At 59.4% G+C, this 22,308-nt stretch overlaps 3 protein-coding genes across 4 annotated transcripts in view; all 3 read right to left on the minus strand.

Annotated features, from left to right (window-relative positions):
* PGPEP1 (pyroglutamyl-peptidase I) overlaps positions 1-20,802 on the minus strand; it is a 67,950-nt gene extending 47,148 nt beyond the window's left edge. The window contains exon 1 of the mRNA XM_061359004.1: positions 20,794-20,802. The gene's annotated coding sequence lies outside the window, so the exon portion shown is untranslated. The remainder of the gene's footprint in view (positions 1-20,793) is intronic.
* The window catches only part of MPV17L2 (MPV17 mitochondrial inner membrane protein like 2), a 56,293-nt gene that overhangs the window by 7,340 nt on the left and 26,645 nt on the right, over positions 1-22,308 (minus strand). The window lies entirely within an intron of this gene.
* Positions 1,817-20,976, minus strand: PIK3R2 (phosphoinositide-3-kinase regulatory subunit 2). 2 transcript variants are annotated; one of them, XM_061354568.1, is made up of 16 exons: positions 20,955-20,976; positions 14,140-14,866; positions 10,466-10,558; positions 10,062-10,124; positions 9,061-9,192; positions 6,266-6,467; positions 5,931-6,016; positions 5,551-5,656; positions 5,347-5,445; positions 5,068-5,248; positions 4,728-4,853; positions 4,338-4,480; positions 3,953-4,129; positions 3,672-3,743; positions 3,166-3,336; positions 1,817-2,121 (listed from the first exon to the last, which is right to left on the minus strand). In XM_061354568.1, the coding sequence occupies exons 2-16, from the start codon at positions 14,477-14,479 to the stop codon at positions 1,929-1,931; spliced, it is 2,184 nt and encodes a 727-aa protein (XP_061210552.1). In that variant the 5' UTR covers positions 14,480-14,866; positions 20,955-20,976; the 3' UTR covers positions 1,817-1,928. The 2 variants fall into 2 exon arrangements, with proteins under 2 accessions (XP_061210552.1, XP_061210474.1); XM_061354490.1 differs by lacking the exon at positions 20,955-20,976 and adding an exon at positions 20,809-20,948.

A 22,308-nucleotide genomic window follows, 5' to 3' on the forward strand; every position in this document is an offset into this window, starting at 1 on the left:
TCAGCCAGGAGGAGCAAGGAATGTGGTGAGAGAAGGAAACACTGCTGGGAATGGGGTGGGAGCCTGGCAGGAAGCTTTGGGGTGCTGGCGTGGCACCCCCGCAGAGGCCTCGGCCAAAAGGCCTATGAGCACCAAGGCCTCCCTGCCCCATTCCCACGTGTTCCCATCTCTCACGTGCCCAAGCACAAACTATTCCCTTCATTATCCCCGATGGCTTTTCCCCGAGTGATGCCTGCAGCCACATGCGGCCTCCTCCGCGCTCTGCACCCCACAGCTCCCCGGAGCTGGTGCCTGCCCCTTCCACGGCACTTGGGCACCCTGAGCTGGGATGGGTCAGGGCTGGCACTGCTGCACCGCGGCCTCGGAGCACCAAACAGTGAGGAACCAGCCCCAAACCCACAGCCCAGGGCCTGCAGGGAATGGGGGGTGTCCAGCCGAGCACAGAAGCTGCCACAAGCAACGGGGATGGGATGTTTCCTCCAGCAACCCCAGATCCAAAAGGATCAGGGCCCCACATGAGAGCAAGGCAGAGCTGGGGGATGAGGGCCAGCGCGGTACCCGACGCAGATGGCACATCAAGGGCAGGATGCAGAGCACGAGCAGGCAGCACCTCGCAGGTCCAACTGCAACAGAAGCGGCGAAGCCCACAGCATCCATCCCAGGGATGCAGCTCCGGAAGGGAAAGAGCCTCTCTGGCAAACCAAGAGGACAATTAATGCTTTCTTCAAGGCAGGCAGGCAGGATAACCCAGTGAAACAAATGCCACCGTGGCCTCAACTCTCAGCCCAGGTCCAGCAGAACCACCTCTGTCCCTTGAGCCCTTTGAGCTCAGGCACAACAAATCCCTTGCCTGCAACACCCAGCTCCTTCACCCCCATACAGTACTCATGATTCTAAGTGCTTTGCATACAGAGTTCCACATCATGCATATAGGTTTGTAGGTGCCAAGCAGATCCCGTCCTCCTGCAGCAGAGAGCTCCTTCATTTTGTACAGGGCTCGTAGTGTGCGTCCCCCTCCTGCTTCAAGGTGGCAGGACCTGGGTCTGCAGCAGCCTGGGCACTGCTGGGTAGGGGGAGCTCAGCAAACACCAGCACTAGGAAAGCAGCTGATTACAAAAGGAACCGTATTTACAGCGAGCATCAAGGGGAAGGCTCACCCAAGACAGCCGGAACCAAGGAGCGGTGCATCCAGAGGCTCTGCCCGGGGCAAACACACGGCACCCACATGGATTTCACAGCTTAGCTGGCACAAGTGAGGCGAGAGATTCCTCACTAACTGGATCCTCCCTCCCCGGACAGCAACACTCCAGAGGTGATTATGGAATGAGGGAACAAGATGGGCAAGTGGGGCACGGCGTGGAGCGGAAACCTGGGTTGAAAAGCCCCCCAGAGGACAGGGTTTCTCCTTTCTAAATGAGTCTCTGCATGGAAAAGCAGCACCTCTCGTACCAGACACTGCCACAGGCTGCAAGTCACCAAGGGAAGGGAGGGTGGAGGATGCACATGCTCAGCGGAGCCTCCTCCTCTGCCTCCTCCAGCATCCAAGCAGCAGGGAGCCCCTTGGAACTGGGAATCTACCTCTACAGTGATGCATAGTGGGGCGACCTGCCAGCAAGAGGGGATCTGACCTGCTTATTGGGGAAGGAGAGAGGACTGTGCTCACCCCAGCAATTCAATCATGACTGGATCCTGCTTCCTAAAGGCTGGAGTCCACTGGGAATCAACAGCCCAGCCGTTTTGTCCCACCAGCCACCACGGGTTTCAGCTACTGACCAAAAGGGACATCAGGAACGGTCACAGACATCTCAAGAGGCTCTGGAGGGGCAGGAGCACAAAGACTCAACTATACAGGGTGCAAAGAGTCCAGAGCCAGAAAGCAGCGCCCTGGGGAGAAGCTGAAGGCAGCTGTTAGGTTGTGCATGGGCTGCTCATCTGGCTGGTGGCTGGGAAAGGACAGGGTGAGCCAGCGTGACATTCAGGGAGTCATTGTGCTGCACCAGGGACGTGTGCTTGTAGTGCAAGACCAGGTCCTTGAGGGAGGCGTAGAGGTTGTAGGGTTCAGCGAACCCGTAGCCTGTGGCTGTTTTGTAGATCACACAGTGTTTGGTGTCACCGTCCACCCTGCCAGGGACAGAAAGGACACGGGTCAGCAGTGGGACTGGGACAGTGGAGCACAAGCAGGCATCACTTAGAGCAGCCCAATGATTATAGAATCATAGAATGGTTTGGGTTGGAAAGGACCTCAAGATCATCAAGTTCCAACCCCCCTGCCATGGGTAGGGACACCTCGCCCTAAACCATCTCACCCAAGGCTCTGTCCAACCTGGGATTGAACACTGCCAGGGATGGAGCATTCACAACCTCCCTGGACAACCCATTCCAGTGCCTCACTGCCCTCACAGGAAAGAATTTCCTCCTTATATCCAATCTAAACTTCCCGTTTAAGTTTGAACCCATCACCCCTTGTCCTATCACTACAGTCCCTAATGAAGAGTCCCTCCTCAGCACCCCTATAGGCCCCCTTCAGATACTGGAAGGCTGCTCTGAGGTCTCCACGCAGCCTTCTCTTCTCCAGGCTGAACAGCCCCAACTTTCTCAGCCTATCTTCATACTGGAGGTGCTCCAGTCCCCTGATCATCCTCGTGGCCTTCTCTGGACTTGTTCCGACAGTTCCATGTCCTTTTTATGTTGAGGACACCAGAACTGCACACAATGCTCCAAGTGAGGTCTCACGAGAGCAGAGCAGAGGGGCAGGATCACCTTCAACCTGCTGGTCACGCTCCTTTTGATGCAGCCCAGGATACGGTTGGTTTCTGGGCTGCAAATGCACACCGAAGCCGGCTCATGTTCATTTTCTCATGGACCAGCACCCCCAAGTCCTTCTCCTTGGGCTGCTCTGAATCTCTTCTCTGCCCAGCCTGTAGCTGTGCCTGGGATTGCTCCGACCCAGGTGTAGGACCTTGCACTTGCCATGGTTAAACTCCATGAGGTTGGCATCAGCCCAGCTCCCAAGCGTGTCAAGGTCCCTCTGGATGGCATTCCTATCATACATCTGGGCCACCTCGGAAGCCCAGCTTGATGCTTCCACCAGCTCCATCATCTGTCGAGCTGGAATGCGGGAGCAGAGCCCACACCAGCCCCATCCCATCCCATGGAGATACTCACACCACGGAGCAGGCGTAGCATCCCTTCTGGCTGCTCTCGCGGATCAGGAAGGTGCCGTCCCGCTTGCCACAAAGCATCTCTTCTGCCTGCAAGCGGTTGATCTTCCCCACGTACCACGTTCGCTCCTCGTGGTGGGGCAGCTCCTCCTCATCATCCATCATGGAGTACTGGCTGCAGTCGGGCACAGGGAGGGTCAGACCCCCTCAGTTTAGGCACGAGGCTCCCACAGCTCCCCTCCCACTGCTGGATGCCAGCACCCCTTCTGGTAGGGAAGATGCTCTCAGCTCCCAGATAGGGAGATGGGATCAGCCCCAGCACACCCGGCTGCACAGCCTGTGCTCCTGCAGCCCTCCCCAACACTCATAGGATCAACCAGGCTGGGAAAGACCATCAAGGTCACCATATCCAACCTTCACCCCAGCACTGCCGAACCCACCACTGAGGGCCTCATCCCCACGTTCTCTGCACACCCCCAGGGCTGCCGATCCCAGCACAGGGACACTCACTCCTCCGTCTCGTTCTTGATACCCAGCCACTCGTTGATTTTCTTCTGCCGGGCACCCTTCTGCGTCAGCCACCTGGGGAAGGAGAGGCAGAGCTCAGCGTGCCCAGGCCAGGCACCACAGCAGCAGCCATCACCAGAGGGCAGCAGCCGTGCCCGAGGCTGCACGCAGCAGCCCACAAGCTGGTCTGACAAGCCCCAAAGCCCTCAAGGAGGCAGCTGAATGGCTGGAGGGGGGCAGCAGGGCCTCAATCCCAGCCCTCCACAGGGGCAGGAGCTACGTACACCAAGTACTGGTCCCGCAGTTTGCGCAGCTGCATGAGGTCTGGCTTGAGGCTGTTCATGCGCTTGTCGATCTCCCGGTTCTCCGAGGCTTGTTTCTTCAGGTCCTGCTCCAGCTTCATCTTGCTGTCATGGATTTCCGTGATGCGGGACTTGAGTTTCTCCGAGTTCATGAGGATCCTGGGAGAAAGAGAGGGGGAATGAGGCTGTGAGCCAGGCTGGGGGAGGCGGAGGAGGCAGCCTGCCAGCTCCAGCACACAGCACACAGCACACTGCTCGAGAGGCAAGGGCTGTGCGTGCCTCTGCCCTGTGCTGGGCCACGAGGAGCCTCCAGCCCTGCAGAGCTCTTCCCCAGGCAGGGGAGGGCACCACCACCCCCTGTGCTCACCGTTGCACCTCCTTCTCATTGCCCTCCCGTCGGAAGCGCTCGATGTATTCCTTGCTGCATTTCTCCTGCGTCTGACACTGCTCCTCAAAGATCTTGATGGTCTCATTGAAGGCCTCGATTGCAGTCCTCTTCATCTGCAGCTCCTGAGGAGAAGGGAGGGGAGAGCTGAGGACAGGGGAGCACTAGGGCAGGTTCTGCCCATTCGCATCCTCTCTTTCCCCCTCCCCAAAGCAGCACTGTCCTCACTGCAGCCAAAGTTATCTCCCTCTTCAAAGCCCATTCTCAAAGCAGCAAAGTGAGGCAGCGGATGCCCAACCCCTGCTCCCCTCCGTGCCCAGTGGTGGCCATCAGATGTCAGGGCAGCCCAAGGGGAAGGCAGTGCCTGTGTACCTGGGACGTGCGTGTGTACTCCTCATACAGCAGGTCGTACTCCCAGCTCTTGTCCTGGTACTGCTGGTGATAGACCTTCAGCTGCTCCCCGACGGCTTCCACGCTGTCCTCCTTCACCACTTGGTCCTGCCATACACAGAGCATCCCTCAGGGCCTGCTCCTGCCCTACAGCAGCCCCTCTGCGAGGCAGCTGGTCCCACAAAACCCCACCAGTCCTGCAGGCTGGCTGTCACCCCACACAGGAACATCCCAGCATGGGGAAGAGGTGAGACATCAACCTTTACCAATGGAGTGGGGATGGATGAGCAAACGCCCCTAGCCAGCACTGCACAGGCCTCACCTGCTGGTACTTGGAGATGGGGTAGAGCAGCCTGGTGTCCAGCTTGGCGTTGTACTGGGCGAGTGACTCGTGCCGGTAATGGGTGATGAGCTCCACCACCGAACCGAAGGTCAGGGGCTCTGAGAAGCCGTACTTCCCTTCCCGGTGGAAGATCTTGATCAGCTTGTTATTGCCTCCCTTCCTGCAGTGATGGGAGAGGAGAGGATGCTCAGCACCACCTCCCAGCCTGGCAGCTCATCACCCAGGTGCTGTCAGCACAGGGACCCCCCAGCGCCCTACCTGAGCGTGAGGGTGTATTCCCCCTGGATCTTGCTGGAGGCATCACGCACCAAGAAGGTACCATCCGGTGTGTCCCGTAGCTTCTCATTCACCTCCTCCCTGCAAGCAATGTGACTGTTACAGCCTGTGAGACTCAACCAGAGCTCCCCTAGAGAACCCCATGGACAGGGCACCCGGGATGTGTGCTGCCAGCCGTCCCCTTACCGTGAAATGTCACCCCAGTACCACTCAGCATCCTGCAAGGACACGCTGTTCCCGTTGGCCAAGCTGGCTGCGCTGGGCTTTGGCTTAGGGGGTTTTGGAGGCAAGGCTGTAAGAGAAGGAGGAGGGAAGCAGGGTGAGCCCAAGTCCCAGCTGCAATCCCTTGGAGCACTGAGTCCGCCTCCCTGCTGTGACTATCCTGGGAAGCCCCCTTGGCCACCACGCTGCTGGGAGCTGCTCCAGGCACATCCACAGCAGTAGATGAATGCCTCGAGGCGGGCTCCAGAAGTGCCCTCAGCAACCCGCTCATAGGGGCAGAGACTCCCCATCCCCAGAGCACAAACCCCAGCGCCTTAGGTCCTAAGGAAGGGGCATCTCAGCACCTGGAGGCAACTGTTCTGGTTCCAGCTCCTTCGTCTGCAGAAGCATCTCCAAAAACAGGACGGAGAAGTCAGGGCTCAGCTCTGGGCTGCAGGGAGAGAGGAGAAGAGTAGGAACAGCAGTTCTGGGGTGGGGGGAACCTGGCACTGCTCCCGTGCTCCCTGGGCAAAGGGGCAGTTGGTTCACCCCATCTGCCAGAGCCAGGCTGACACAGAGGCAAGGCTCTGGGTCCCTCCTCTGTGTGCTGCCAGCAGCGAGGCAGGGGCAGAGCTGCTCCTCCAGCCCGGGCTCCTCGTGCTGCCAGGCCCAGAGCCTGGAACCCCAAAGCCTCAGGTACCTGGCGCCAGGCAGCCGGAGGAGAAGGGGCCCGAAGATCTCTCCCAGGGCCCTCGGGTGGAGGCCGTTGCTCTCGGCCTGCTGCGACACCTTCCCCAGATGCCGGAGCAGGAACTGCAGGGTGAGCGTGTTCTGGAGCGGGACCGCAGGCGACTCCAGGGCCAGGAGCAGCTGCTTCCGGCAATTCTCCGCCTGGGGAACCTCTGCGGAAGAGAACCAGACCCGATGGAACAGCGGGGACAGGCAGCACAGCCCCGTGCTCCCGCTGCGGCACTGGGGGAGACCCCAGCACTTGCTTGAATACCCCAAATGCATTGACTCCACACAGCCACCCATTCCCAATGATCCATCCCACACAGCCACCCACTCCTGAGTGATCCATCCCACACAGCCACCCATTCCCATTGATCCACCCCACACAGGCACCCATTCCCAATGATCCATCCCACACAGGCACCCATTCCCAAGGGATCCATCCCACACAGCCACCCATTCCCAATGATCCATCCCACACAGCCACCCACTCCTGAGTGATCCATCCCACACAGCCACCCATTCCCAAGGGATCCATCCCACACAGCCACCCATTCCCAATGATCCATCCCACACAGCCACCCACTCCCAATGATCCATCCCACACAGGCACCCATTCCCAATGATCCATCCCACACAGCCACCCATTCCCAATGATCCATCCCACACAGCCACCCATTCCCAATGATCCATCCCACACAGCCACTCATTCCCAATGATCCATCCCACACAGCCACCCATTCCCAAGGATTATCCCACACAGCCACCCATTCCCAATGATCCATCCCACACAGCCACCCATTCCCAATGATCCATCCCACACAGCCACCCATTCCCAATGATCCATCCCACACAGCCACCCATTCCCAATGATCCATCCCACACAGCCACCCATTCCCAATGATCCATCCCACACAGCCACCCATTCCCAATGATCCACCCCACACAGCCACCCATTCCCAATGATCCATCCCACACAGCCACCCATTCCCAATGATCCATCCCACACAGCCACCCATTCCCAATGATCCATCCCACACAGCCACCCATTCCCAATGATCCATCCCACACAGCCACCCATTCCCAATGATCCATCCCACACAGCCACCCATTCCCAATGATCCATCCCACACAGCCACCCATTCCCAATGATCCATCCCACACAGCCACCCATTCCCAATGATCCATCCCACACAGCCACCCATTCCCAATGATCCATCCCACACAGCCACCCATTCCCAATGATCCATCCCACACAGCCACCCATTCCCAATGATCCATCCCACACAGCCACCCATTCCCAATGATCCATCCCACACAGGCACCCATTCCTGAGTGATCCATCCCACACAGCCACCCATTCCCAATGATCCATCCCACACAGCCACCCATTCCCAATGATCCATCCCACACAGCCACCCACTCCTGAGTGATCCATCCCACACAGCCACCCATTCCCATTGATCCACCCCACACAGCCACCCATTCCCAATGATCCATCCCACACAGCCACCCATTCCCAAGGGATATATCCCACACAGCCACCCATTCCCAATGACCCATCCCACACAGCCACCCATTCCCAATGATCCATCCCACACAGGCACCCATTCCCAATGATCCATCCCACACAGCCACCCATTCCCAATGACCCATCCCACACAGCCACCCATTCCCAATGATCCATCCCACACAGGCACCCATTCCCATTGATCCACCCCACACAGCCACCCATTCCCAATGACCCATCCCACACAGCCACCCATTCCCATTGATCCACCAGCCACCCATTCCCAATGATCCATCCCACACAGCCACCCATTCCCAATGATCCATCCCACACAGCCACCCATTCCCAATGATCCATCCCACACAGCCACCCATTCCCAATGATCCATCCCACACAGGCACCCATTCCCAATGATCCATCCCACACAGCCACCCATTCCCAATGATCCATCCCTCACAGCCACCCATTCCCAATGATCCATCCCACACAGCCACCCACTCCTGAGTGATCCATCCCACACAGCCACCCATTCCCAATGATCCATCCCACACAGCCACCCATTCCCAATGATCCATCCCACACAGCCACCCATTCCCAATGATCCATCCCTCACAGCCACCCATTCCCAATGATCCATCCCACACAGCCACCCACTCCTGAGTGATCCATCCCACACAGGCACCCATTCCCAATGATCCATCCCACACAGCCACCCACTCCTGAGTGATCCATCCCACACAGCCACCCATTCCCAATGATCCATCCCACACAGCCACCCATTCCTGAGTGATCCATCCCACACAGCCACCCATTCCCATTGATCCATCCCACACAGCCACCCATTCCCAACAGATCCATCCCACACAGCCACCCATTCCCATTGATCCATCCCACACAGCCACCCATTCCCAATGATCCATCCCACACAGCCACCCATTCCCATTGATCCACCCCACACAGCCACCCATTCCCATTGATCCACCCCACATAGGCACCCATTCCCAATGATCCATCCCACACAGCCACCCATTCCCATTGATCCACCCCACATAGGCACCCATTCCCAATGATCCATCCCACACAACCACCCATTCCCAAGGGATATATCCCACACAGCCACCCATTCCCAATGATCCATCCCACACAGCCACCCATTCCCAAGGGATCCACCCATTCCCAATGATCCATCCCACATAGCCACCCATTCCCAATGATCCATCCCACACATCCCCCATCCCAAGAGCATCCCTTACCCTGCAGGATGCGCAGGATGTCTCCATGCACGGCCACCGGCACCACAGGGGAGGGCAGGTCCTGCAGGTACCCCCGCAGCGCCTCGCACAGGGAGTGCACATCCAAGGGCTCCAGGTCCCCCAGGGTCCAATCTGCCAGGGCACAGCAGCACCGTGGGGATGGGTGCAGCTCCTGCACCTACCCCAGCCACCATCACCCCCCCTCCAAGCCCCTAGCACAGGACAGGGCAGCCACACAGGAGGAGGATGCCTGCAAGTGATACCTGCACCCCAAAACCAACCCGGCTCTGGGAACCCAGGCAGGTTACCCCCCCACTATGGGTACAGCTCATTTTGGGTGCCCACCCTCATTGCCCTCAGCCCTGCTGCGGTAATCCTGGGCATGCACGACTCAGATGGGTTAGGAGCTTTGTTCCCTGCTGCTGGTCAGACCAGCCCCACACTGACCCCAATGGGGAAAACAGCCCCCTCAAACCGAGCCGCCCCATGAACACAAGGCTGTGGGATGGCAACGAAGCCTGGCCCTAAAGCAGTGCACCAAGAACGTCTCTGCAATGGGACAAGCAGCACAGTGCTGGATGAGGCCCAAGCTCAGCCAAGTGACAGACGGCTCCAGAGGCTCCCCAGTACAGACATGGGCTGCTGGCAGAGCAGAGCCACGGCTCCAGCCACCAAACTGAGCTCAAAGCTCCCCCCCCTGCTTCTGAGTGCTGTGACAGAGGCAGAGCAGCCTCCAGCAGCCCATCCACAGAGCAGGGCGCCCAAAGAGAGCAGGACACAAGCACAAGGGTTCACCAGCACCACATCCCTTTGCTCCAGGAGTGCCCCCCCCTTCCTTCCCCTGGAGCTGGGGATGTGTGGGGCCAGCCCAGCCCCCCCAGCAGCGTGCTGGGAGTCAGGAACTGCCTGGCCTGGCTTGCATTACTGCTGGCTCTGGCTCAGGCACTAATCTCCTCCATCTGAGCGCCTTCGCCTCCTCCCCACACTGAGCTGGTTCTTACCGGTTCTCAGCGCTTGCCTCAGTTCGGAGCCAGATGTCCTGTACAGCATCTCGCTGTCTATCCCTATGGAAGCAGGGATACGGTGCTCAGCTGCCAGCACCGCCTGACCCAGGGCATGGAGGGGGTCCAGCTGCAGCCCCTTGGCCCCCAGGACCCCCCCATTCAGTGTCCTCGTTTCTCCCCCCACCCCAGTGGCATAGACACAGGCTGGAAGTGATTCCCAAACCCCAGCACCCATCTCCAGGGCATGCAGACCCAGCACCCACATCCCAGGCCCCTGTGTAGGATGGTGGAGCTGGGGCGTGCACATCCCATGGGGGTTTTAAAGAGAACTGCCCCCCGCTCTGCCCTCCCAGGGGGGGTTCAGGGGTACCAGCCCCACAGTGCTCAACATCCCCCCTTACCTTTCTTCTCAATAGCTTCCACCAGCTTCACCAGCAGCGGCGGTGCGAGCTCGGGAGGGCTGAACTGCTCCTGCAGCTCCAGGAGAGGAGACCCTGCAAAGAGGGAGGGAGAAAGGGCTCAGCCCCAGCTCAGCCCCCAGTAGAACCAGGCCAGGGCACAACCACCTCACCCTTAACAGCAGAATCCAAGAGTGAGGAAAGCCGTGGCCCCTGCGGCAGGGCTGCAGCCCATGCAAACACTGCACAGGGGCTGGGAGAGCCTGGGAGCTGGCTCAGAACAAGCCCAGCCTTGCTCCAAGCCCCTAACGGGGTGCACACAGGGGGTCCCTATTGCTCCTGCAGAGCACAGGAGGCAGAGCCTGGGGGTAGCAGAGCTCCTGGAGCCCAGGCTGGGGTCGGTGCCTGCTCAGCACAGGGCTGGTGGAGGAACAGGGCCACGGAGCTGGCTCCTGGGGCTGAGCTGTGCTTAATCCAAGGACTCAGACAGAACTCCATGTCAGCAAATTCCTGCTCTTGACTGCTCATTTAACATGGAAACCAGCCCTCTGCCTCCCTCTCCCTGCGAGCCCATGGCCTCCTGCAAGCTGCAACAGGACACGGCACAGCACCGGGGTTCCTGTGCTCCCAGAGCGAGGATCTGCAGCCCTGCATCGGGTGGCATTCACTCCACAAGAGCCGAAGGTCCCAGCTCTGGGCTCCCCAGTGCTGGAGGGTGATGCATGCCGGGGCAAGAGCTGCCAGTGGGATCCCTGCCGAAGGCCAAGCAGTGCCAGGCCCTGTCTTGCATCCAGCTGAGCACCAGGCGGTGCGGGAGGCTCCTCCGGGACCCCCCCATGGTCAGTGCAGACACGGGGCACGCTCCGCTCTGGGGATGCAGAGCCAAAAGGCTGCTCCCCATTGCGAAACACAGCTCTGTTGTCATGGATCTGACCTGAACTCGCCCGGGGTGGCCTTACCATGAGGCACAACAAGCTGAAGCTCCACACTGGCCCGAGCCTCCCGCACCCACAGCCTCACAAAGCAGCCATAGAAAGGGAAGCACCCTGTGTTGTTGGGGTGTGTGTGGGGGGGCAATTCCCAATGGGAAGGGGCCCAGTGTGGTGCTGAAGACTCAGGCAAGCTTCCAGGCTGGCAGCTCCGAGCCTGACCCTTGGGAAGGGCTCAAGGGGGAGTAAACAGTGGGGCTGCCCACGTGGGCTGGATGGGAATGTGCTGCTTCAGCAGGCAGCAGCTTTGCCTTTGCCTTTGCCTGCTCCTGCTCTGCCCAGCAGCAGCTCCCGAGCCCGCGGGGCCGCGCTGCCCTGCACAAGGCAGCTCAGAGCAGGGCCGGGGCAGCTGCGGAAATAGCAGCGAGCCGCATGTTCCGCTCGGCTCCCCCTGATGGACGGCGAACAGCGGCAGCTCGTAAATCCACCGCTGGAACGCACCGGGGCTCCTTGCTCTGCTGTACCAAGCCTGCACACAGGCCAGGGGGGACAGAGGTGGTGCTGGCCCTGCTCCATGTATGACACTGGGAGGGGGGTAAGGGATTCCTGTCAGCCAGGGCAGAAACCCCATCAGCTCTGTGGGGCAGCCAGAAGACATCCCTGCACCTCCCAAAGCGCAGCCCGCAAGGAAGGAACACGGGTTTGGCTCCAATGCAGTTTCTCAGCTGCAGAAACACATCTCCCCATCAGCACCGCAGCAGCCTGCACTGGAAAATAGCCCTTGGGTGTTTGAATTGCCACTCTGCAGGTCCTTGCTGTGCCCCAAATGGGGATATGCACCCACAGGTGCTGGTACCCTCCTTGTGTACCCTTGTACCTGACCCTCGCTATGCTCCATCCCCAGGTGGGATGCAGATTGGCTGAGTTTGGGTTTCTCTCCTAACTGCATCTTTTCTGTGTGTCAGGAGCTTTGGAACGCACCTTCTTCCACAGCCCTGCATGGGGCAGCAGCTCTGACCACCCAGACACCCCTCTGCCAAGCCCTGCTTGAGGAGGAGGAGGAGGAAAGCCAGTCCACAAAGGCTTAAATCCAGCCCCCGAGGGAGCACAGGGCTGGATGCAGACAAGGCCAGAGCATCCTCTGCACAGCGCATCCCAGGCTCCCAAGAGGAGCAGCGTTCTGCGGGGTGACTCAGGTCAGCAGCTCTCGCTGCCAGCCCAAAGGCACAGCCTGACCACATTCCCACCCTGCGGAGCTGTTTCCACCCCTCTGGCTCCGGGAGCAGGAGCATGGGAGGCAGCTCTGGGGAGCTGCACCAGCCCCTGGTTTATGGGATGGGGGCTTCTTTCCATTCCTTAAGACCCCAGGGGTGTTTCCCACAGCGAGAAATGGCTGATGGGATAACCATTGGCTTTTGGACAGAGGATGGGGAGGGCAATGGACTGCCAGCCGGGAGTGTGCTCTGACACCCACCAGCTCCTGCTGTCCCTACTCCCCCTGAGTGCATCAGCACAAGGTCTTCTGCAAGGCATGGGGAGGGCAAAGCGTGGCTGTCACCCCTCTGGGCCACCCCAGAGCCCCTGCCACAGGGTTTATGTTCAAAGCAATAGGCAGTGGGCAGGCAGCTGCTGGAGCTCCGCAGGCAGTGCCGGGGCATGGCAGCATTCCCAGCTCATGGACCAGGTCCATGCCAAGCCCAGTGCCGGCTGGGAAGCAGCTGCAGGATGGCCCATGTCCTGCCTGAGGGTGGCTGCTGGCCCCAGGGAGAGCTCTGCATCCCCAGGGAGGGATGGGTGCCAGGCAGACAAGCTGTTAGCTCCAGTTCTCGGAAGGACTCTTTTAGACCCTGACTTTTCTCCTCTTGCCCAGAGACAAGGAATTGTGTGTCCCAGCAGGGCTGAGCGGCTCTTGGCAGGGAGCGATGGTGCTCCAGAGGCTGAGAGGTGGTTGGGAGAGGTCAGGGCTTATTCCTAAATAGAGGGGTAAAACCCTCAGCAGAGCAGGGAGAGGGACCAAGGACCACAGGGATCCTGGCTAAGCTGCACGCCAGAGAGGGAGAAAGATGTTGGAGAGGTAGGAGTGGGACAAGGCTCAACCCAAGAAGCTCTGCTCGTGCTCTTCTCTTGGCCAGGTCTGAATGTGAGCCCTGTCCTGGCTTCATCTGGGGTAGAGTCAGTTTTCCTCCTAGTAGCTGGTGCAGTGCTGTGCTGTGGCTTTAGGCTGACAATAATGGTGATAACACACTGGCATTTCAGTTGTTAAGTGGTGCTTATCCTAAGGCAAGGACTTTTCAGTTTCTCTCCTAATGAGGAGGGGCACAAGAAGCTGGGACAGCTGACCTGAACTAGCCAAAGGGATATTCCATAACCAGTATGCTCAGTATAGAAACTGGGGGAAGTTGGTTGGAAGGGGCCAATCACTGCCTGGGGACAAGCTGGCCATCTGTCAGTGGAGTGGTGAGCAACTGTACTGTGCATCACTTGTTTTCCTTCAGTTATTCCTCTCTTTTTGTTACCTCCCTTCCCATTGTTATTATATTTGACTTGATTTCAGTTATTAAACTGTTCTTAACACATGGATTTTACCAGTTTCCCCCCCCCCCCGATCCCACTGGGATCAGGGAAGGAGCGAGGGGCTGCTTGGGGTTAAACCACAACCGCAGACAACACGTTGGGACAATCAACCCAGTGCTGCCCAGCAGAGCCTCCCGCAGCCACCACGTGCTGGGAGCACGCAGCAGGGCTTACCTTGCTCCAGAGCATCGGGGAGGCGGCAGCCACTGGCGCCCGGTGTGGCAGGCAGAGGCCTCTGCACCCGGGGCCGGTGCGAGGGCACCGAGATCTTCACCGGCCCCACGTACTCCACGTACGTGCCCGGGAAGTCGCCCTTCTGCTTGGTCCTCTCGTTGACACCCAGGATCCATCCGATCTGATTGGGGGTCTGCTCATCGCCGTCCTTGAAGCCCAAGGCTTGCAGGGCCCCCTTGCTCACCACCAGGATGTCCCCAGGCAGCAGATCAATGTCCTCCTCACGCTCCTTGCGGTAGGGGTAGAGCGCACGGTACTGGAACCCATCGGTGCTGCCCATTCTCTCTGCTGCGAGGAGAAGGGCTCCGGACGGTGAGGCAGCACGTTGCAGGTGGGAGAGGAGGGATTTCAAAGGCAGGTCTCCCCCATCAGCACTCTGAATGTCTTTGCATGAACCAGCACCCCAGGAGCGTGGGCCGGGTGTCCCGGTGTGCTTAAGTGCAGCCCCTTTTCCTTAGCTTGAAACCACGATTCAACCAAATGATGGAGCAAAGGGAGAAGGAGACAAACATAATCCAGCACTCGCGAGCGGGCATGCAGCAAGGAAACAGGAGATCTGGGTCTGCTTCACCGAGAAAGAAGCACGTTTCCTGGAGTCCCGGGGGCAAAAGCACAGTGGGCTTCCAGCCCAGAACAGCGTAGGGTGCTACGTCTGCCTTCCCAGGGCCTGCAAAGAGAAGACGACTTGTTAATGCAAAGCCAGACACCTCTCACCTTCCTGAGACACCACCATTCAAATGAGGGGTTCATCTGAGCACCTGAGAGAGGCAGGACTCGTTTCTTTCCTCCCTACCAGCTGATGCTGAGCCCTGGATCCAACCGGGACATGCTAATACCAGTTTAGACTCCCAAAAGCAGGACTGGAGCCAGCAGCTGCAAGCAGGAATGCCACCTCCTCTCTGCCACAGTCAGGCACCAGCTCTGCATCTTAAGGAGGTTCACTCCTGCTTCTGCAGCTTACCCTCCTCGTAGCACTTATGCAAACATGAAGACAGCAAGGGGGACAAACCAGCCTTTATGCAGGAACTTGCATGCAGAAAAGAGTCACCCTGCAAGCCCCAGTTGGGAGGCTCTGAACAGCAGCCAAACAGATTCAACCTACCCTGGTTCAATCGATTCCATTTCCCAGCTCACCTTTACATCTCCCCATGCAACCCCCCCCCCAGGCAGTTTGCTGAAGGTAGCTGCCCACAGATGGAGCTTAACCAAGCCTTCAGTGAAAGGCTTTGCCATTCCCACAGAGCAGCACTTCAAAGCTTTGCTCTGAGCAAAGCAGCAGCATCAAGCGCAGGCAGAGATGGCCTTAAAACCATCTCGAGAAGCCTTCAAGCCTGCTTCCAGCTGCTCCTCTGCCTTTCAGCTATTCAGAAATGGAAGAATCTGCTGCCTGCCCTGCCCAGAAATCCTCCGAAACGCAGGAACCTGGGTTCCAACATGTTGTGGAAGAGATGGGTGAGCTGGGGCATTCCCAGCAGCCAGGCACGTCCTCTTTTTCCCATCCCCTCCCGGGTGCACAGGCCAGTTTTCCACCTCCCCCAGGCAAATCCCAGCATTCCAGTTCCCATAGGATGGCGTGCAGCCCAGGACAGGACCTACAAGGAGCTGGGGCAGCCAGGGACCAGCCTGCTGAAACACTGCAGGTCCTGGTAATGGCTTTGGCCCAGAAACCATCAAACCCAGCTCAAACTCCAGTCTCCTCTGAAAGCTGTTAGTGAGCAGGAAGGTGCGAGAGCATCTGTGGATGGAGGCAAGGAGCAAAGGGAGCTGGGATCCTCTTCCCAGTGGGATCAATGCACAACCAAGCATGGCACAGAGCCGGGCTGGACTCTGTGAGATGCACCCGCACTGGTAACCTGCAGTGATGCAAAATCGATCTTAAGGTCCTTTCCAACCCTAACTATTCTATGATTCTAAAATAACCCTTCTGGGACCTGCAACATGTTCCAGCTCCTGCACGAATCTGAGACCAGTGTGAGCCCCCAAGAGGAGCCAGGATCTGTGGGTTCCTTCCCTTGACAAAGAAAGGCACAAAGAGGCCGTGGCACACGAAGCCTGTGCAGCAGCCAGGGCCTGCACCGGTTGCCTGTGCTTGGGCAAGTGTCCCAGCTGGGTTGGCTGTGCCATGAATGAGCAGGCGCTGCCCCCGGCGAGGGAAGACACTCGTGGCCGGGCTCTGGCGGCTGGGGAACAGGACTGAGCCTGATCCCGGTGGCTCGAGAGCTTCCCTGGAGCAACACCAGGCTTGTGGAAGTCATGGGGAGACCCCAGGGAGGGTCCTGGTGTCGGCGGCTGCAGCAGCACATCCCTGCACCACGCTGAGCTCCCACCGTTCCGGGCTGGCGGCGGTGGTGAACGCACTGCAGAGCCCACATTCCCCCAATCCCATCTTCCCAGCCAGGAAAATATTACTTCATGATCCAGAGCATAAAGAGAGATTTATGAGCGGGCTGCCTGCCCGCCCCTCGCCCATCTGAGCGCTGCCTGTCAAGGGCCCACAGAGCCCAGCCGGCAGCGCCATGGGCACTGCCTGCCTGCCAAGGGACCCCTTCCACTGCTGCTGCCTGCTGGGAAGGACTCCGGCAGCTCCCGCTCCTCCCGCACCCCGCGATGCACCCAGAGGCAGCAGAACCCAAAGCCCGTGGGGTCAGGGCTCCCTGGCAGGCACCTCCCCGGATCCCACCCGTGCAGCCCGGTGCCGGCTCCAGGCGCCTCAGACAAGGCTGAAGAGGCTGGAAGGACAAAACCTTCAGTGCTGGTGAACTCCTTCAGTGGCTTCTCAAAGCGGATCCGTGCGGAGGGCTGGGAAGCTGCTCTGGAGCACCAAGTCTATGCAAAGAGCAGGTTCCCACACCTTCTGCCGCACCGTGTGGCTCCAACTGCTCAGAGAATCAGGGAATGGGTTGGGTTGGAAAGGATCTTAAAGCTCATTGAGCTCCAACCACGGGCAGGGACCCCTTCCACTGGAGCAGCTCCAAGCCCCTGTGTCCAACCTGGCCTTGAGCACTGCCAGGGATGGGGCAGCCACAGCTTCTCTGGGCACCCTGTGCCAGCGCCTCAGCACCCTCACAGGGAAGGATTTTTCCTGTGTCTACCCTAAATCCTTCCAACCTTCTCCGAGCTGGGAAGGAAGAGACCCAGCTCTGTGCCACCCTGCTCTTCACATCCCAGCGGGTCACTGGGCACAGATGACTTAGAGCCAGCCTGGTCCTGGAGCAACCTCACCTGCGTTCCTCAGGGGGATCAAGTGCTTGTGAACGCAGGTGAGGAACCCCCCAGGAAACCCAAACCCACACGGGTTCATGCTGGCACGGGAAGCTCAGCAAAGCCCTGAAAGAGCTCTCTGGAGGGAAGGCAGCGCCGAGGGCCTGGGACACGCACGAGCCTGTCGGCTGGAAGCACACCTCCGAGCCTGCCAAGAGATTCCAGCTGGGCCCAGCTCCAGGTTCGCTCAGCTCTCGGAGAGCAGCCTCGTGTGTCCGCGCTGGTGAGCTCCTGCTTGGGCTGCTCTGGCAATCCCATGCACCAGACAAGCACATACCTTTGGTAAATCTCTGTCAGCGCCCAGAAACAAGCCCTCGATTCATTCCCTGCTGTCAATACTGTCTTTGTTGGATGCATGGGGTTGAAACAAAAACCACATTACGAGTCCTTTTTTGTGTGTGCCCAGTGCAGAAATAAAAGCATCTTAACGTTTTAAATGTGGTTCCTGGGCTTTTAAACCCAGTTCCAAACGCAGTTCAAAGTGCAGCTCGGCTCAAAGCGATGCTGAGCCCTCCTTTCCTTCCAGTGAGGCAAAAGAATGCGTACAAATATTTAAGGGAAAAATATGCTTACACCAACCTACCCAGCTCAAACCTTTCCAAGCTCCGGCACGTCCTTAGTGAGCACAAAGAGAAAACCCCAAAGCAAGTCTTGAACTGCAAACCCCTCCATGTTAACGGGTTGCAAACAGTGAGAACAAAGCTTTCCTTTAAGAAAAGCCAGAAAATAGGATGTAGGCAACGAGGGATGGGAATAGAAACGGACATGGGCCTGCCTGCCATGTGCTGCCCTATGGTGACAACTGCTGCTGCACTGAGTCCTTCGGACCCACACAGCCAGGCAGCTCTGCTGGCCTCATGCCCTGGCAGTGGCAGGAGCACGCTGTGGGTCACACTGCACCCACATGCACCCGAAGCAGCGAGCAGGAGCAGGGCAAAGCCTGGTTTATAACATGGGGCAAACAGCACAGCAATCCCTGTGCTCCCGGGCCAGCTCCCTGCTTGGGAGCCTCACAAGGCTGGAGCTACAAGGAAGGCTGTGCTGGCGGTGGCAATGGCAAGGAAGAGCCTGGGCTGTGCTGGGAGCGCTGGTGGTGGCCATGGCACTGCCATCCAGCTCCTAAATGGGGACTAGTGGCAGGGAAAGCAAGTTCCATGGGCTGCTGCCCTGACAGTGCACTGCAAGCAGAGGCACGGGGCAGCTGAGGCCACTGTCACCTTTTTCTCCTCTTTTCTCCCCAAGAAATGCTTCTCATGCATCTGGCAGCAGAGCCTGAGGTTTAGCAGGGTCCTGGCCATGGCCACCAGCAGCCCTTTGCTACAGACACGGAGCAGGGAGGTCTCAGCAACCTCCTCCTCCAAGGCTGGACAGTCCGAGAGCACCTCAGGCAATCCAAGACTTCTCACTGTGTCCGGAGGCTCCTCCTGACACGGGATTTTCCTCCTTCAGTTGAAGCTTGTCCTGTGCTCCCCACCTCAAACCTTCTCCTCCTCCCTGCAAGAGCCTTTTCCATGCTGGCACTGGAGGGGGAAGGAGCAGAACACCAACCCCAGCACTTCACTCCAGGCTCCCTTTCCACCAGCACCCAAGCAGCAAGAACACACGACTCCCACTTTAAAATGCATTCCCAGGGCTGGGTTTAGGGACTTTGGACAGAACTAAACCCAGAAGCTGCATTTTGGCCATTTCCCTCAAAAATCACAGCTCTAAACCAGCTGAGGACATGTTAAAAAGTAACCCCCTGAGTGCTCTTGCTGCATTATCTGCTCAAAATCACCCTCCCCGGGGGATTTGGAATTCTGATGATGATTTATGAGCAGCTCTGCACAACGCAGCAATCCCATGAAGCAAGCTATAAGGTGAGGAGCACCCACGTTAGCAAGTCAGCATCATTCAGGTCCTAGTTGAAAGGGGAGACTTTCCAGCTTGAGAAAGCCACTGCCCCTGCCTCTGCTTTTTCTCTTCCATTACTCAGTTCCTTTAGCTCCAAGCTGCAGCTCCAGCTATCCCCAGAGGAATTAAAAGAGCCCTCGATATTATAAATACTCTTTCTCATTGTAAACACGGCGCAGGGCTCGGAGCGAACCGCTGGCGCTCCGACACGGCTCCAAACCGGTTCCAGAAACCACTCTGCTCCTCGCCACATTCCAGCCGAGCTGCGCTTCCCCTTCCAAACCCAGAGCTTTTGTCCAGCGAGACCCAACTGCGGGCAGAAAGGGGTTTTTCTATGTGCTTAAAACCTTGTTCTAGCGAGCGAAAACCCAAGGGGTTTGGGGCAGCGAGGGAGCACCAAAGCCTTGCTGCGAACCGCACAGCCTGAGCCTGATGTGCCCACGTCAAAGAGAGTCACCAAAGGAACCAAACCATGGCTTGCACTTTCCCACATCATGGAAGAGTGGATGACTCCAGCCCAGCCTCGGGGACACACCAGCCCTCCGCATGGTAGGGAAGGGCGGGGGAATGGCCAGGAAAGCAGTGATTTAGGCTATATTTACTCAGCTGCCTCCATTCCCTGCTCTCACAGACAAAGTCACAGGGCCAGTTCCCCAGTGGCTCTGAGGGCTGCTCAGGAAATAAAGGCCGTGCATGAATGGGGAGGAGACGCGGCCATTCCTGCGCCGCGCTGGGCTCGGGTGCCCACAGGCACAAAGCTGGGGCCACTCCAGCTCTTGCAAAGCTCATTCTAGACAGGTTCCCCCCCCTCCCCGGTTTTACTTCCCATTGGAAATACCTCAGTTTGGGAAGTACGGGACCACGGGAACCTTCCTCTTCAAGGGGCTCAGAACCATCCACAGCATCCCAAGAAACACAGCGCACAAACCGCACTGGGAAAAGGTGCGCTGGACACCATCCTACAGCCAGGGATCGGGGGCAACTGTGCCCAGAGACGGCAAAGCCACAGCCACGCCAGGCTGGATTCCAGCCGAATGGGAGCATCCCTGCACCCCCCGACCTGGGCACAACCACGGTGGGATCAGGCCGCATCCAAGCCCCCGGCCTTGCCTGGATCCCTGCAGCCCCGACAGGCAGCGCTGCCCGCAGCAATGGGGGCTGCACGGGGGAACGGCACCGAGGTCCCCGCGGTGGGGATGGAGACAGCCGAGGCCGGGGGGGGGGGGTCGGAGGGACACCCAAGGAGGGGACAGGCCCAGCCCCGGCGCCTCGGGGCGGGGTGAGCAGGCCCCGGGGGTGGCAGTGCCCCGGCAGCGGGCACCCTGCGTTGGCACCCCCGGGGGGCCCTGCGAGGGCCGCCTCCCGATGAGGGGCCGCGCACCCCGGGGGCCCGCTCCGGTTCCCTTCGCGCCTTCCCCCCCTCCTCCGGTCGCGGTCCCCCCGGCCCCGTCCCACCTCTCTGCCGGCCCCATCCGCCGCCGCCCGGCTCCAGCCCGCTCCTGCCTCACAGCCCAGCGGCAGCCTGGGAAAGGGCCCGAACGCCGCCGGAACGGCCCGAACCCGCCCCGGAAAGAGCCGAGAGGAGCTGGAGGGGGACGAACCTGCCCGAAGCCGCGGCGGCCCCGCCCCTTCGCCCGGCTGCCGAACGCGATCGGGACCACGCCCCTCGCCCGAGCTGCTCCGGAAGGAGCCGAGCGGGAGCCGGCGCCAACCGGCTTTCGGCGCTGAGGGAGAGCGCAGCGGCGCCCCCTAGCGCAGAGTTGGGAGCACGGATCGGGCCCGGCAGCGGGACTGCACCGGGCATGGGGCACGGCAGCGGGCACCGAGACTGCACCGGGCACGGGGCACGGAACCAGGACTGCATTGGGCATAGCACTGGGCATAGGGCATGGCACTGGGCAATGGGACTGCACCGGGCACCGAGACTGCACCGGCCATGGTGCACGACACTGGGAACGGCACCGGGCATGGCACCGGGCATTGGGACTGCACTGGGCTTGAGGCACGGCAGCGGGCACCGAGACTGCACCGGGCACAGGGCACGGAACCAGGACTGCATTGGGCATAGCACTGGACATAGGGCATGGCACTGGGCATTGGGACTGCACTGGGCATGGGGCACTGCACTGGGCACCGAGACTGCACCGGCCATTGTGCACGAAACTGGGCACGGCACCGGGCATTGGGACTGCACTGGGCTTGAGGCACGGCACCGGGCACCGAGACTGCACCGGGCACAGGGCATGGAACCAGGACTGCACCAGGCATAGCACTGGACACAGGGCATGGCACTGGGCATTGGGACTGCACCGGGCACCGAGACTGCACCGGGCACAGGGCACGGAACCAGGACTGCATCGGGCATAGCACTGGACATAGGGCATGGCACTGGGCATTGGGACTGCACTGGGCATGGGGCACTGCACCGGGCACCGAGACTGCACTGGGCATAGGGCACGGAACCAGGACTGCACCGGGCATAGCACTGGACATAGGGCATGGCACCGGGCATTGGGACTGCACCAGATGCTGGCATGGGACACGGTGCTGGGCACTGGGACTGCAGCAGGCACGAGCAGTGCAGTGGGCACCAGGACTGCTCCGGGCATGGGGCACACTGGGCAGTGTTGCCATGGACACAGGGCACTGCATTTGGCTCTGCGGTGGGCACTGGGCACCATACCCAGCACTGGTACCCACCATCTGGTGCCAGCAACACCAACCCTCCCCCAGGCTGCAGACACCACATCACGGCTCATTGCAAGAAACAGTTTTAATACAACACAGACCTTGTTGAAGGTAAGAGCAGAGCTGGGCACTGTGCAGGAAGACTCGGCCCCCTTGGCTTTCGAGACAGTTTCCATTCAGGAATCCCTTTTCCCACCATATCCATGCCACTGGTGCACGGCCAAGCCCCCTTCCCACAGCGCTGGTGTGCAGGGGGTGCCTGATGTC

The sequence above is a fragment of the Neopsephotus bourkii genome, unplaced genomic scaffold (assembly GCF_033783945.1).
Source record: "Neopsephotus bourkii isolate Nb327-2 ecotype Australia unplaced genomic scaffold, CSIRO-AGI_Nbou_v1 NB_2, whole genome shotgun sequence".
NCBI lineage: Eukaryota > Metazoa > Chordata > Aves > Psittaciformes > Psittacidae > Neopsephotus > Neopsephotus bourkii.

Excerpts from the sequence above, each read along its gene's own strand:
- PIK3R2 (XM_061354568.1), bottom strand. The coding sequence starts at position 14,479 with ATGGGCAGCACCGATGGGTTCCAGTACCGTGCGCTCTACCCCTACCGC. Across the intron at positions 4,130-4,337 it reads AATGAGAAGGAGGTGCAACG|GATCCTCATGAACTCGGAGA; the intron begins GTGAGCACAGGG and ends TCTTTCTCCCAG. Across the intron at positions 2,122-3,165 it reads TGCTACGCCTGCTCCGTGGT|GGTGGACGGTGACACCAAAC; the intron begins GTGAGTATCTCC and ends TGTCCCTGGCAG.